Below are 15,568 nucleotides of genomic sequence, written 5' to 3' on the forward strand. Positions count from 1 at the left end.
GTTTAACATTATTGTGAGTAGGTAAGGTAAGAAGAGAGGTGGGTTGCATTTGGCCAAATAGGCGGATTTCTCGTGTTAATAAGTTGCGGACAGGTATCTAATATGTGTTGCATTGATAATTCTCCCCCGCACTTGGGGCATCTGGGCTTAGATTTTCCTTTTAGTAGGTGCTCGTGGGTTAAAGCAGTGTGACCAGTTCTGAGCCGGGTGATAACATTGCACTGTCTTCTGTGCCATGAAGGTGGATAACGAACGGGTTCCATGTTTGGGTTATATAGTTTAAACCTGTGGTCGTAGTTGTCCCAATGTGTCATTTCCTTTCTTTTTAGAATAGCCTTAATGTTGCGCCATAGGTCGTCTCGGACATCATATTGATTTGATATGAGGTAATTTTTCTTATTCCTAAACTGTGCTAAGTCTTTACTAATATACCCGATAAGCATTCGCCTTCTCCTGGCCAAAACAATAACAACAATTTTTGGTAGATATTTTTTGGTGCAAGTTGTTTGGCCTGTTGTTGATGCAAAAGTTGTCGTCATCGCTGCAATCGCTGCTCACATATTTTCATTTTGTTTGCTTATTGAAGCATCGCATCGAGTCGCATTGTTGGCCTATGTTGCCCACACACACACAGAGTCTAGGTGTATTTGTGTGTGTCTGCCACAGCAGGTGTTAATTTTTAGTTCGATTTTTCGTTTAGAGCCAAAAAAATGTAGTTTAGTTTTAGACAGATTTTTCGTTTGGCCAACCAGCCACTCAATCAATTTCGATTCGCCTAAAGCTCACGACTAAAGTGAAAAGTCAAAAACCAAAAAAAAGTGAGCTGAAACTGGGTGAATTGTGGGGCATGCAGCATGTGGTGCAGCTGTGTGTAGTGGTGCTCCGGCAATTACCTAGTAACTCATATTTACTGTTGGACATTTAGTACATGCATTAAGTGCGGCTGCTGTGCATGAGCATGTGCAGCAAGCAGCAGCAGCAGCAGCAAGCAACAAGCAACAGTTGCTGTTGCAAGTTGCAAGTTGCAGTACCTCGTAAGCTGCCTGATTGTCTGGCATTTGACTAGCAACAACATCGGCTGCGGCTTTTGTCTCATTGTTTCATATTTATTTGGACTCTATGGCCTCCTAACGAGCCCGCGCCACAGCGACGCGTGCATCTTTCCAAAGTTGTCGTGGGAATCATTTATGCCTTATCCTTTTATGCAGTCTGCTTGCGCAACAGCATCAGCAGCAGCAGCAGCGGTAGCAACCAGCATTGTTGTTGCCGCCGCTCAGGTTGCAAGTTGCACGTAATTGAAAATTACATTTCGAGCGCTTAAGCGAAAGCCTTCGAGTCATGGCATAATTTTATTGCCTGCAATTCATATTCATTTATTTGAAGGCAACGCACATCAAAACATATTTTTTTTTCGTTTTTTTTTGGCTTTTGCTTTCAACTGCACACGCACAACTGCTAATGAGCTTGCGTTATCTTTGCTTCTCTTCACTCTTCGATCGGTAAACAACAACTCAACAGCTAAACTAGCTGCAGCACATTGAACTTAAACGGCGCCTGCAAATTGCCGGCAACATTAGCAGCAGCAGCAACAGCAGTAGTAGCAACAGCATTAGCGTCAACTTGTCAACAATGTTGCTAGCGGCGCGAAAAGTGCGTAGCAACATTTCCAAAAACATGTTGACAACGTGTTAGCTGCAGTCGTTGTGTGAGTTTGTTGTAAGGGAAGTGAGGAGCAGCTATTTAGTGGTTGAGGTGTTAATCCTACTTGTCAACTATGTCAAAGTAAAGCGGGCGTTGTCGTGCATTACAAATTATTGTAACAATGAAAAATCCATATTCATTTCTTTGTCCTTACTGACTGAACTACCATATGTGGCAAACTGCTGCACAAATGGTAATAGCTTCGTGGCTTCCATTTAGTTTACGACATATTCATGCTTAATAACATGAATCTTTTTAAAATTTCAACTCAAATTATTTACAAATCGAAAACACTCAGAGTTACTTTTGCTATGATGCCAAATGCAAATGGAAAGTTTCTCAGATATTTCAATTAATTTATTTGTTCTTTTCTTTCACTATATTAACTAAGAACAGTCAACAGATTCAAATACAAATAAAATAGATTCAATATGTAAATTAAAGACAGTGCTTCTTTGTTTATACAAATCTAAATCTAAAATCTATTATTTTATATACAGTCCTTCTGATTGACGCCCATTAAGCAATTTTGCGTCTTGAGAAGCCATCGAAGGGCATTTTTCGTGAGAATATGTTTAAGTGAAATAGAAAAGAAGTAAAAGAAGAAGAAAAGGAAAAAAGTGTAACTGAAATATTTAAATTTATTACTGTATTTCGTATAAAATATTTACATATATGACAAATCGCTTAATTTAAATTTAAATTTTATAGTATTGAAATAAACAAATTTAATTTCATTAAAGGAATATCATTTTATTATCTTAAAAATAGAATTTATGGAGCTTGAACATTTAGTAGGAAACTCTCTACTTTTGATATCTACTGTATTTACTCCTCGTCACATAACACACTTTTTCTTCCGCATATTTTTTTCCCTAGCGCAGCGAATCGAAATTATTTTAATTGATATTTAAATCTTTATAATCCCGCAACTAAGTAATGTTGTAAAGCTTAACAAAGCCTAATGCCCGCAGGTATTCGATACGCTTAAGAGACTTAAGAGACTAGTTGAATTTGATTGTGGAATTGAAATTGGAATTCAGTTGTGTTGAGCTTAGCGGCTGCTCTCAGCTCTGCTTGTCAGCGGTGTTTTGTGGTTGACATAATAAATAGCTGCAGAAATTAATTAAATGCAAATTGTCAAATCACATAATCATATCATATGGCAGCTCTGAGTCTGCTTTCGTGTTGCATCGCAACAATGTTGCAATACACGGAAAACTCTCGTTGCAAACAATTGTGGAAAAAAATTGATTTTTCACCGAGTCGCAGAGACAATTTTCTTCAATTGAAATAAAGCCAAGCTGTGGTCTAATTATCCGAGCGTTAATCAAAATATTTACGATGCAAAATCGTTAAACATTTTAATTTGTGGCGAGTGCTTTTTCACACATTTCACATTTAAGTTTCCTCGACGCTATGCGACTCGACCCGTTTTTTTTTCTGATGGCGACTTCCTTGCAGTTTTAGTTGTTTGACTCTTGCCGGCAGACTCTCTCTGTGTGTGTGTGTGGCTCATTAATTAGACGGCAGGGGATTGAAATGATGGCATTCGACTTCCTACAACGAAACGCGCTTAACAGTTAAACAAAAAGAAAAACCCCAACACAAAAAATCGTTAAAAGTTAAAAGTTTGAGGCTTCGAAGTAGGTTAAATACTTTTACCTTATTTTGTCGTCGTCTTTGGCTAATTGCCGTCATTTTTGGCATGCTGCAGCTGCTGCTGTTTAATCTCTTTCTTCTGCTTCTCTTTTTTGTTTTTTTTTGTTGTTTTTTTGCCTTTTTCCTGTTTGGTGGCTGTCGGCAACCCCCAGCGTTAGACAATTAACAACTTTTCAAGCGCGTTCCAACCGGATGTTATGAAATTTACCAGTTTTGCTCTCTCAGACAGTCGTCGTAGTCGCTCAGTCCTGGCCATATCAAGATTATAAATTTGTGTATTTTTTTTTTTTGGATAAATTTATGCAACCGGAGCGGAGAGCCAACTAACTGGTTGGCTCCTCTAATCAAGTTGTCAAGAGTGTCGTCGACACATTTCTGGCCAAATAAATCTTTTTTATTTTTCGGCCAAAATAATAATCATAAAAATGCGAGAAAAACGACAACTACACATACTTTATGCAGGGACCTGTTCAATGTTAAGTTTAAGTGCAGTGCAGAGGTTTGACTTCTTCTACCTCCGATGCGTAGTTCCACTGTGCGTATACGTAATGTGGGCTTACGTTACGTAGCCGATGCAACGCTTGATCTGAACACTTTCACACAGCGTGTTTGCACTGGGCACTGGGTTGATTTTGCAACTGAATCAACTACAAAGTGAATCAAAAACAAAAAAAAAATAAAAAAGTGATTACCTCAGCTGCCTGCCAGCAATTAGTTAATGACCAAATATGTATGCCAAATAATGCAGCGACGGTTGAAATGAACGTAGCAACAATTTAATTAACATACAATAAAACACTTGAATGCATATGAAAGTTGGCAACAATGCAACTGGCAGCGCCATACCGCCATACCGCCGCATGCCACATGCCGCATGCCACGCCACGCCAATCCATCCACTGTCAAATTGGACGCGCTTCGCCCCTTGTGGCCATAATCAAAAGAGTTATGAACGTGGCTTGTTTAATTGGCACACAATCGCTGCTGCAGTCACATACTGCAGCGCAAGACAGAGAAAGGAAGAGAGTGTGAAAGAGAGAAAAGAAAATTATGCTTAAATCATAAACTAAACAAATATCATTAGCGATGGACAGTAAAGCGAAAGCAATAACAATAGACACGGCATTTCCAATGTCGATTCTTTGAAAGTAAAACAAAAATAAAACTAAGTTGAAACTCAACTTCCAGTTGATAGTTTATTTTATTGAGCTGCACAGTTTAAATCTAAATTACATTGTCACGTCTTCGTTTTTATTGAATTTTTATCACTAAACGTTATTAATTGCTTTTGCAAAGAGAAAGGGACACTTGAGCAGGATTAAAGTGTAGCAATAATAATTGCAATTCAATTAAAAATATATTTTTGGCTTCACTAAATACATATACAGTAAAGAGAAAGGGTTGATTTAATTATTTAACTAATTTTATGACACTAATCTATTTTATTTCAAGGAAACTTTTTGCTTAATCAATTTTAAATTTTTCGATAGCCCATAAATTATCATAAATCTTGTGATTTAAAATTTTTTGATATTTTAAAACAGTTCATTAATTTTATGAAACTTGAAATATATTTCCATTTAACATAAACACACTTTTTGTACTTGTGAATTTCATATTTTTCTACATTACATAAATGCTAATAAATCTTTGAATTTGAAGCTTTAATTGCTGCGAGCTTTTAGAAAACATTTCTCCGTTTGGAAGTCTGCAATAAAAAGTGAATGGACGCTAGACAACAAAATTGTAAGTGAGTGAAGTGAAAACGCCACAAAAATAAACAGAAAACATACAATATAAATTCAAAATTCGTATAAATATCAAATAAAATGTTAGCCGCTGTTGCATCATACAAATCCGAATCCGAGGAGGGGCCAAAAGCGTGCGTGATACAAATTAAAGTGGGAATGGAATAATAAAGCAGCTTAAATATGCATGAGGCAATTGCAGCAAAAAGAAAAAAAAAATGAGTGCGAAAAATCCAAATGCAATACATTTCCTTCCGTTTAACGCATTTACAACCAAAGAGTTAGTGATAAAGCAATTGAGATAGAGAAAGAGTGTACGATGTTTTGTCTTCCTGATGATACTAATGCAAATTTGAACGTCTTTTGGTTATCTCAAAGTAACTTTGCAACCAGTTTGTCACCCACATTTAACCCATAAAATTGTGGTGCTCAGCTTCAAAGGCGGCAATTTGTTGAATAATCTGAAAGGCTTTTCTGCGGTTTGCTCCAATTTGAGACCCGGAAGATAAACACACACACTGAGAAAATGAAGCCATTTATCGATTGCGTTTTATTTGGAATTCTTTGAGTAAAGACTTATGCAAAAAAAATTGTAGTCGAAAATGATTACTCATAAGTCGCCGACTTTTACCGATGATGAAAAGTGAAAGATCTTTTTGCCGGCGCGATTTGCTTACCTAATATTTATTAGACTTTGTGCTTGTTTTCTTTTTTTTTTTTTTTTGTTTTTCTTTTGAGGAGGGGCGTGTCGGCACAGCTACTACTATGTTTAGTACGCTGCTGCTGTACAGTGGGGCGGGTACAGTGGGACCACTTGTGATTCTCGTTGAATGTGCATAATTTGAGTGTGCCTCTTAAGTTTTTATACTCGCTATAAATAGGATAGAAGGGTATTATGGACTTGATAGTATATACAATAATAACTACAGTATTTTAGATCCTCGAACAAAAGTTAACAATTGTAGAAGTTATAGAAAATATAATTTTATATCGAAAAAAGGCTGATGCTTTTGGGTCTCAGTTGCTTTGCTTGACAATATGATACATTTTAAAGTGGTATTTTGTAAATACAATTTTATATTGATATACCAAATACAGTATTTAGTATTTTTTAAAATAATAATACCGTACTTTTTTGTATATTGATATACCAAATATATCCTTAGGTATATTTTTACATTTTTTTGGTATATTTTTCTAATAATACCGAACTTTTTGCTCTATTTGGTATGGTATATTTTGCACGTAATTATATATCAATATACCAAACATAGTCTTCAGTATAAATTTGTATTTTTCGGTTTTTTTAGAATAATAACGCACTTTAATTTGAACGTAATTGTATATTAATATACTAAATATGGTCTTCGGTATATTTTTGTATACTTTGGTATTTTTTCGGACAATACGGCACTGTTTTGGTTTTATTGGTATGGTATATTTTGAACTTAATGGTATCTTGATATACCAAATATAATCTTCTAAATATTTATTATTGAAAACAAGTAGCGGGTATTTCATAGTCGTGGACACTCGATTGTAGCTTTCCTACTTGTGTTTCTTCAAACATTTACTTTATTCAAATTTGGTAAATGTTCAAGGAATTCACGACGATTTGCTTCAATGATTTGCTTGTACCAATTCGAGCTGTTGCTAACGTTATTGACCAATGGCCTGGGCGGCAATAGTTCACTCGAATCGGACTCTGTTATTTGTGGTGCCTTTTCGGCATTATTGCTCTTGGCTTTATCGTACTTGCTAAGCTCGACCGATGACTCAGTTGTGGCTGTTGTTGTTGTCGTTGTTGCCCTTGTTAACAGTTCTTCGACTGGCAATTCGAATGGCACAAGCGGCAGCTCGTTGGGCACCACTTTCTGAAGCGTCTCAAAGGCCAAACTGCCATTGGGTTGCTGCTTCAGCGGTGTCTTGCCATTGACTATATCTAGGACTGCGGGCTGGAGCACATCCTGCGCCACATCAATGTGAAACAAGTCAAGACCATGTTGTTGTTTCAATTTCTCTGCGACATCATCTTCCACGTCGTCCACGCTCACATTCAAATGTTGCTTGGCATCCCAACTCACATTGTTTGCTGGCTGCATTTTATGTTGATCTCTCAGAAAATCAGGCAGCTTCGTGGGCCAAATGGTGTCCACTTGTTGCTCCCCTGGAGCGTAGCTTTGTGAGTGCGCCAAGTAGCCGCCATCAGCGTCGGCTCTGTAGCGTGTCACTTGAATGTGAGCATCAGGTCGCACGTATCCAAAGCTGCCCACGATGCTGCCATTCAAATAGCGACGCTCATCTCTAAACTGCACATTTCCCGTTTGTGCATCTTCCACCTCATAGCCAAAGGCATACGTATTGGGACCTATTTAAAGTAAGTATTTATTGAAATTGTTTTTTCACATATTTCTTAACCTACCGTAAGGCTGATGCAGAAAATAGTTGCTCGTTTTGCTTGGTTCGCTGCGATTTGTGGCCGCTGTCTTCGAGTATGTTGCACTTTCAGTTCGCAGCGGCGTGGCCAACACGTCGTATACTTTTGTGATCAACAGCAATTGCAGCAGCTGTGAAAATAATATAAGTTGTTGCATACTTTTTGGTAAATTAACTAGACTAGAGCCTATTTCCTCTTGGAGCTTTTATAAGTATTTACAAGCTTTTAATTTTTTAATTAATTTAAAACTTTTAAATGCTTTTTAATGTTTTTTAAAGTTTTTCAAATTAAAAGGAAAACTGACTAAACTCCAGTTTATTTCAAAGTAAAAGCTTGATTTTACTTTTTAACTTGAATCACTTTAAAAACATTTAGTGAACAAGTTAGTGAATAAGTTAATAAGCTTTTAGTTTAACATTAATTTAGAGATTTAATAGAAAAGCGAACTTAATTCAGCTTTAAGATTTGCATTAAGCTAAGTTCAACTTTGAAAAAAATATACTTCAACCGTTTTCTTTTTAACTTAAACAACTAGAATAAGTATTTAATTTAATGCCACAAAAATGTAAAACTTTTAAATAAATTTATGGAAATAATAAGCAATAAGGCTTATTATTTAATTTGGAAATTGAAATAAATTAAACTTGCGTAGTTGAGTTGACTCTAAATACGGCACAGCTGCGAGTGATAAACTGTAATGTCAAAGATGAACTCGTAGTTTCCTCAGCTGAGCAAGAGTCATGTTAATATAGAATAAAGTTATTTATTTGTGTTATCTAATATTGTTAGTACGAATTAATTATTTCTTTAAAACTTTTGCAGTTGTCTATTATCTTACATTACTTGTATGTTATTCAAATTACAATAATTTCCAATTTTATTTTTTGAATGTACACAAAATATTTTAAAACTTAAGTTAGACTAAGGACTGACACAGAAATGTTTATGATCGTTTTTTGTGCCTTAATATACTTTCAATTATACTGTCATGATGAAAAAGTTGAATTTAATATACATAAATCTGATTTCACATTTTAGATATGTTGTCAGTCAGAGTTACAATAATATCATAAATATTATGTTTTTTGTTTCTCGTCAAATTATATATGTTTATATCTTGGATTTTTTATATGTTCATTGAATTATTCTTATGCATAACTTAGATTTAAATAAGAATTATTTTATCATATTTATGTGTACACTTTTCGAATATAGCTTGAGTAACCAAAATGTTCTACAATCTTATTCATAAATCAATCAAATTGTCTTTTATAACAAATCTTCATCCACGCACTTACAACCAAGCATTGCCGAAATATGCGATTGTTTGACAATGTTTCCATGCTGAATTTTAATGAGCCGCCAAGCACATTTGTGTGTCTGTAATATGCTTATCTATAATTTGCTTTAACCGGGAACTTCCGCGCACTTTCAATAGCAAAATCGAACTGGAGAGCCAGCTGAGTTCCAGTCGAAGAAAAACATAATTGAGCTGCCAGAGAATTCCAATTAGAAATACAACGTCAGCATGCTAAATGATATTTCACTTTCGTGCCTCTCAAAATTCAGCAAGCTCATACAAATTGGAATAATTGGTGAGCTCACAATAATCGATAATAAACAATTATTCTGTGAGTTTGTTAATCAGCGCGACCTTTGCTAGAGCTGAGAAAGACTTTTGGGTGAGTTTATTAAAAAAACTATATAACTTTTTTTCAATTGATTTTTATTCATTTTTTTGTAATTTTTTATTATTATTATTATTAATACATTTTTCATAATTCGATAATAACATTTTTCATTGCATTTCGTTTGCTGTGTTTTTCGTTGTCGTGCATTTTGCTTTTCACAAATGTTTTTAAAGAATTTCTAAAAAAATTACTCAATGAACTTATGAGTGTGAGAGACATGTGAGAGTGTGTTTTGTTTTTACATTTTCTTGTTGTTGTTTACAGAGACAAGTTGTTTTTTTTTTGTGGTTTTTCATTAACATTTATATACATAATATATTTTGATATTATAATTAAGCGGCATAATTGTTTATATAAATATACAATACACACAAATTGTGAAGAATACTCTAAATGCAAAAATGAAACTAGATACAAAAGTGTCAGACTGAGAATGAGTTTGAGTTTTGAAGTTCAAGTTCGAGTGAGATAGATCGTAATATAATATAGAGTATTATATGTCAGTTGAGTGTGAATCAATGAGTGTGACAGTTGATGTGTTTGTGTGTGTTGAGAGAGAACACAAAGAGATAGTTAGAGAGTGAGTGAAACAGTTGAGTGACTTTGTCTGACTGAGAATAGTTCACGATAAAATGCTTGAAAACGTAATTGAAACGGTCCTCCGATGCTCTCCACAGTTTTGTGATCGCTTTGATTTGTTGCTCGCCCAATGCTTGACAAACTGTGCTCCAACCAAAATGGCACAAAATGCTTCCGATTTTCTTGCAGCGAAGCTGTTCTTGGGCTGGGGCACAGTTTATTGGCATCGCTAGCTTAGAGAGTTGCATAAATATATATTACAAAAGTTGAGCAAATGAAATTGAAACTTTGCAGAGGTAGAGTAGAAAGAGAGAGAGTATTGGAGTAGGGTAAGAGTTCTTAGCGATGCCTTTTGCTCTGGGCGCAACAAATCGTGGAACAGTTTTGCGCGCGGATAATTACTTGATTCTTCCTTAGTTCAGCTTACGCTTTATCATTGATTATCGTTCACCTTCTTCATCATCATTATCCACATCAACTATGATCAAGATCAAGTCATTGCTTATGCCATGCCATTGATATGTTACTTTTGTGTTTAGCGTTTTTTTCGTTTTTTGTTTTTGTTGTTTTGTTCGTATTTCCTTCGTCCATGCCATGCCAGATCAGCCGGGTGCCGGGCACCCACTAATGGTGCCCGTGTTCTACTAAAACTTTCTTAGCTAAATTTACTTACTTACAAAAAATGTACATGCATTTTGTTTAACGATTTCTTTTCAATGGATCAATGTCTTATCTGCCTGTTATTCCTATATTGCATTTGTTTGAAATTCATGATTGTTCTTCTTCCGGTTGTTTGCTTGTTGTGAGAGAGCACCTTTATGACTCGGGGGCAATCTCAACGCGATTTAATAATGATGCAGCAGAGGGGCGTGAGCGAGGACGGGGGCGTGCACAACTGGTGCATGGGCGATGATCTTGGGCGCGGTCTTGTGGACGACGGCATTGAAGCCATTGTGGTCATCGGCGGTGTAGTCAACGGTGCGCACAGAGCCATCGGGCTCGACCAGCGAGTATTGGCCTATGGGATGATAATAAGATTAAGTTTGTTGCTCAAGTCTTTTGTTGCCCAGTTTGTCGCTAATGCAAAGTTTATGTTGCACAAGTCTTTTGGGCAAGCAATAAAGTTATTGATTGCTTAAAGTCACGAGAAGTTTGTTGTCTAAGTCTTTTCTAAGCAAGTTCGTTGTCTAAGTCTTTTGTTTCTCCTGTGCCGTAACTTACCCTTCACAACATCACCATCACGCTCCTCAGCCTGAGACTTGATGTCACCGGTGTGGGGATCCTTGATGCCATAGTTGAAGGAGTATTTGGGATAGGCCACAGGCTCCGCATGCACAGCATGGGCGAGCACTGGTGCATGATGCACCTGCACCAGCGATGGGGCATAGTGACCCAGCTCAATGGGCACAGCCTGGGCGGCAGCGAACAGCAGAGCGATGGCAACAAAGTACTGTATAGAAGCATAGAGGCAAAGAATAAGTCCTTGTTGCAAAGTGCACTATATCTTTTCTTTATTTATATTTTTTGTTGTTGTTTTGCATACCTTCATGTTTGCAAAAATTGAGCACAGTGATAAACACACGACGCGAGAAAAAGGACGAAAGGATTTCGTTGAATTGAAAATTGAACAATTGAACAAATTGGCACACGACAAACTGTGACGCTTGGGAGGACCGTTTATAGCACGAAATCGTAAGCTGAACTGATGTCTGCAACGATGACCAAAAGTATTTATATACGCGCAGGCACGACGATGAAGGCGACGACGACGACGCTGCTGCTGCTGCTGCCAACGGCATCGACGACGACGACGACAGCAACTCGAGTTGAGTTCGAGTTGCAGCAGCTGCAGAGGGGAGAGCGATGCAGATGCAGAGCTAGAGACTCATAGACTCATAGAGACCACGCATGTGCCGGTTGAGATGGTTGCTGCTGTTGCTGTTGCTGCTGCATGTGGCTGCTGCTGCTGTTGCTGTTGCTGGGTGCGGCATTTGTTGTTGGGCTGGCAAAGTTAAGAAGGCGTTGCTAAGTTGCGTTGTGACTTGGATTTTTGTATTTCGGCAGTTTTGTGTGTGCAACTCTTAAGGACAGATAACGTAGCAATTGAAAGTGACACTTTGCATTCGACTTAGATTCGTCGTTTTTGTTGTTAAGCTGAGCTGTTTATTTATTGATCGACTGCGGTAATTATGAGACGGCATTAATACGCTCGAAAGTTGAAATCGAAAAATATTATTACCATATTTGTGACAGTCGACGGGTGGCGTTATAATTACTCTAGCAAACTGCTGCAGCAAACATTGACGCAATTTGTTTAACGGCATTTTTGTCACAGAACTTTTGTGTGTGTGTGTTTATGGAATTTCGATGTTGGCAAATTTGCTATCGACTCTTGTTGTTGTTGTTATTATTATCATGTTTGTTGTTGTGCCAGTTGCTACGCATTTCAAACGCCGCTCGTTTTTCAATCAAAATTTTGTCTTGCTGCATTTGACAGTTTCCAATCTGTAGCCATGAGAGACCGTAAAAAATTGTTTCTTAAAATATTTATGGCATTTTTCGTGTGCAAGTTGCAACAGTTTGCCAGCCAAGCACAAATATTAAAATATAATACATAAATCACGCCGAGCTTAAAATATAATTGAAAATCTTTGCGTAGTTTTAAAGTGTTTTAATAATAAAATAAAGTATAATTGAACTAAACGCTTATGGCTGTTATAAAGCTATATTAATTGGTTGAAGACTTTTATGGCAGAAATATTTATTATTTTTTTATGCCAAATTTAAATATGTACTTTTTTATTACTTTGATGTGTTGCTCAGTCAAAATATGGTGTATTTTAAGGCATTTCATTTAATTTCTTCTAAAATATTTCTTTTTATTTTTCTTGGTTCTTTTTTTGATTACAAATTAGTTGTCATTAGTAAATATTACTTATACGCAACTTTGTCTGGTAAAGTATTTTTTCGGAATAAAGTAAGTTTAAATAATATCGATCTGAAAATATTACTTTATTAACAGTGTTGTGTTAGCTCTCTCTCTCATGTATGTTAGCATTCACATTCCGTTTTATAATCTTGAAAAGAACAACAAATTTTGATTTAACTTTACTTAAAATGCTAAGTGTGCTATCCTGTGCGCGCCACTGTAAATAACCTCTTACTAAAGATTTTATTTATTTATTCTTTATATAAAATTGTTTTTAACTTGGTGATTTTTTCTTTTGATTAGAAATTAATCAAATGAAATCATACGCAGTGTTGCTCAGTAACAATAAAGTGTCTAATAATTTGTCTGATCTGATTTGATTTATATTTAACATAAATGGTTTTTTACTTGATTAGTTTTTTTTTTAATTACAAATTAATTGTATTGCCTACAATTGTACCAAAATATGAGCAATAAGTCATTTAATTTGATTAATTTATTAATCTTAAAATAAACTTGTTTTCAACTTAATTTCTTCTTTTCCTTATAACATTGCGTTTGCAAATATTATTTATACATAGTGTTGATCAGTTAAGGCAAAATGTCTAATGAAATATACTATTAAATTATTGACCATTAGTTTTAAATTACAAAAAGATAAATCATATATTTAATAGACTATGAAATCTATCAAACCATTTAAAATTGTTTTAGTGTGCCTTATTATACAACAAATTATATGGTTGTCTAATAAACTACAAACTATGAACCAACTACGTTGTCCTCTTTGGCATCCTAATCTAAAGCTGCGTTGGTGTTTCTAATTTGACGCAAAATAATTACAATGTTGCCAGCGCATTTAGTTTTAATCTGTGCATCAATCATTGTGACCCTCCTGACACACCATTCCCCAGAACCCAAAAATAAAAACAAAAACAAAAACAATGATCGCTTGCCCAATTTGTGGCCACATGGGGCGTTAAATTTTCCATGCCCAACATGTCAAATTTTGGACACGTTGACTGTAAATTTCTTGCAACGCCCACGCCAACAGCAAAACAGCAACAGCAACAACAGCAACATCAAGAAAAGCAACGACAACAATAGCGCAATAACAACAAAAATGTTCTTTTGCATGACATATCAGAAAATTATTGTTATATCTTGTAGGCAAAAGAGCACACAAAAATGGCCGGCCAAACACATGTGGCCTGGCCTAGGAGTTGAAAACGATGGGAAAAAAGTGTTGTTTGTTTGCTTTTGTTATTGGTTGTCGAGCGGTGGTGAACTACAATAACAAACAAAGGTGCAAAGATACTCAAAAGATCATTTTTTTTGCGGGCTGGGAAAACAGAATCGACTTACATAAAATGACTTTAAAGGCGACACATTTGCCGAAAAACAAAACCAAGAAAAACTGTTTGAAAAAATTGTGGGCTAAGAAAATGCAAACATTTGCCAGAGCAACCACAGCAACAGCAACAACAAGAACAACAACTGGCAAACAAGTTGGCCACGTCACGATCGCGATCGCACTTTGGCCGATTTGACAGTGCAACAAACGTCGACGACGACGACGATGAAGCTGAAGTTGCAGCAAACGGAGTTTTGTGTTGAGCCTTTTGCAGTTTAACTTGGTTAGTTGGTCAGCAGTGGCTGTTGCTGTGCTGGAGTGGAGTGGAACACGCTTTGTCTTTGTCGAACACAGCAACAACAACAACAACATTCGATGATTGCGCAACTTATGCGGCACACAGTTTGAGAGCCATTGCAAATATGCTGTATGCAGTGCTTGTGTGTGGGGGCGACTTCGATGACTGCGTTAATTGCTGTCGTTGCCGAGATTGTTGTACTCGTTCGTTGTTGCAATGTTGCTGTTGCCTCTCAAGGCACCTGTACAACTGTCGACGCATGTCACAAAAATGCAGCCACGCCATGCATCAAATTGCAATCGAAATCACAGATCGCAAATCACAAATCGCGCAAATCGACAAAGCAATCTGCAACTCGGCAACTGCAAAACAAACTCCGGCTCAATAAGTAGAACAAAGTTTTTTAATCTTGATTTATGCAACGCATGCAAATATTTGGACAAAGCCTTTGTTCTGCCTCCACTCGAGTGTGAGTGTGTGTGTTTGCTTTTTGTGGCGGTTCTCTTGAACATTTAAACGCACTTTGCAATTGATTTTAATGACTTGTCAGTTAAGCTTTGACATTGATTTATGCCCCCAAATGGTCAATTTTAGAAAGGCCTCATGCATCAGCCCACTACAGTTAAGTCGCTGCCCAAATGTTATTCAAGTCAAGTTAAAAACAATTTAACCACCGTCGCACCACACTGCGTATGCGTAACTTGCCATTTCCGCTTCAAATTTGCTCCTGCTGATTACCTCACAACATCCGTTATAAGCAGCGGGATAGCTTTTAATCTTTAGGAAGTTTGTCTACATTTCATTTCCTAACTGTAATATTAAACCCTGCGAACAATGCAAACAATTTGTTACTCATACGCAGCGTTGTGTGACATGGTCAATTGCTCTGGCATCAAGTTGCGACAGCTTGGGAAAGTTAAAGCAGACCCAATGTATACAAAAAAAATTTGGAAAATTTAAATTTTTTCATTTAAAACGCAACCATTAAGAAAAACATTTAATTGTATTGAAAATTTAGGATTAAAGTTTTCATTTTATTCGAGTAATAATAATACGATTATTATTAAAAATGCACTTATTTCTAATTACGAAAAAACTGATCAGACCATTATATAGTTTTTTTTTTCGAAGAGTATAATGTCTGCAAAATTTAATAACATACAATATAT

At 36.2% G+C, this 15,568-nt stretch overlaps 2 protein-coding genes across 2 annotated transcripts; both read right to left on the bottom strand.

The window, feature by feature from the left end:
• Nucleotides 1-6,624: 6,624 nt before the first annotated feature.
• LOC117569106 (uncharacterized) lies at nt 6,625-8,992 on the bottom strand. Its single transcript, XM_034250123.2, has 3 exons — nt 8,847-8,992; nt 7,534-7,678; nt 6,625-7,479 (listed from the first exon to the last, which is right to left on the bottom strand). Exons 1-3 carry the CDS (start codon nt 8,889-8,891, stop codon nt 6,674-6,676), a joined length of 996 nt encoding a protein of 331 aa, XP_034106014.1. The 5' UTR covers nt 8,892-8,992; the 3' UTR covers nt 6,625-6,673.
• Nucleotides 8,993-10,199: 1,207 nt separating this feature from the next.
• On the bottom strand, nt 10,200-11,510 carry LOC117568708 (cuticle protein 8). Its single transcript, XM_034249522.2, has 3 exons — nt 11,362-11,510; nt 11,040-11,268; nt 10,200-10,836 (listed from the first exon to the last, which is right to left on the bottom strand). The coding sequence occupies exons 1-3, from the start codon at nt 11,365-11,367 to the stop codon at nt 10,664-10,666; spliced, it is 408 nt and encodes a 135-aa protein (XP_034105413.1). The 5' UTR covers nt 11,368-11,510; the 3' UTR covers nt 10,200-10,663.
• Between the last annotated feature and the right edge of the window lie 4,058 nt (nt 11,511-15,568).

The sequence above is a fragment of the Drosophila albomicans genome, chromosome 3 (genome assembly GCF_009650485.2).
Source record: "Drosophila albomicans strain 15112-1751.03 chromosome 3, ASM965048v2, whole genome shotgun sequence".
Taxonomy (NCBI): Eukaryota; Metazoa; Arthropoda; class Insecta; order Diptera; family Drosophilidae; genus Drosophila; species Drosophila albomicans.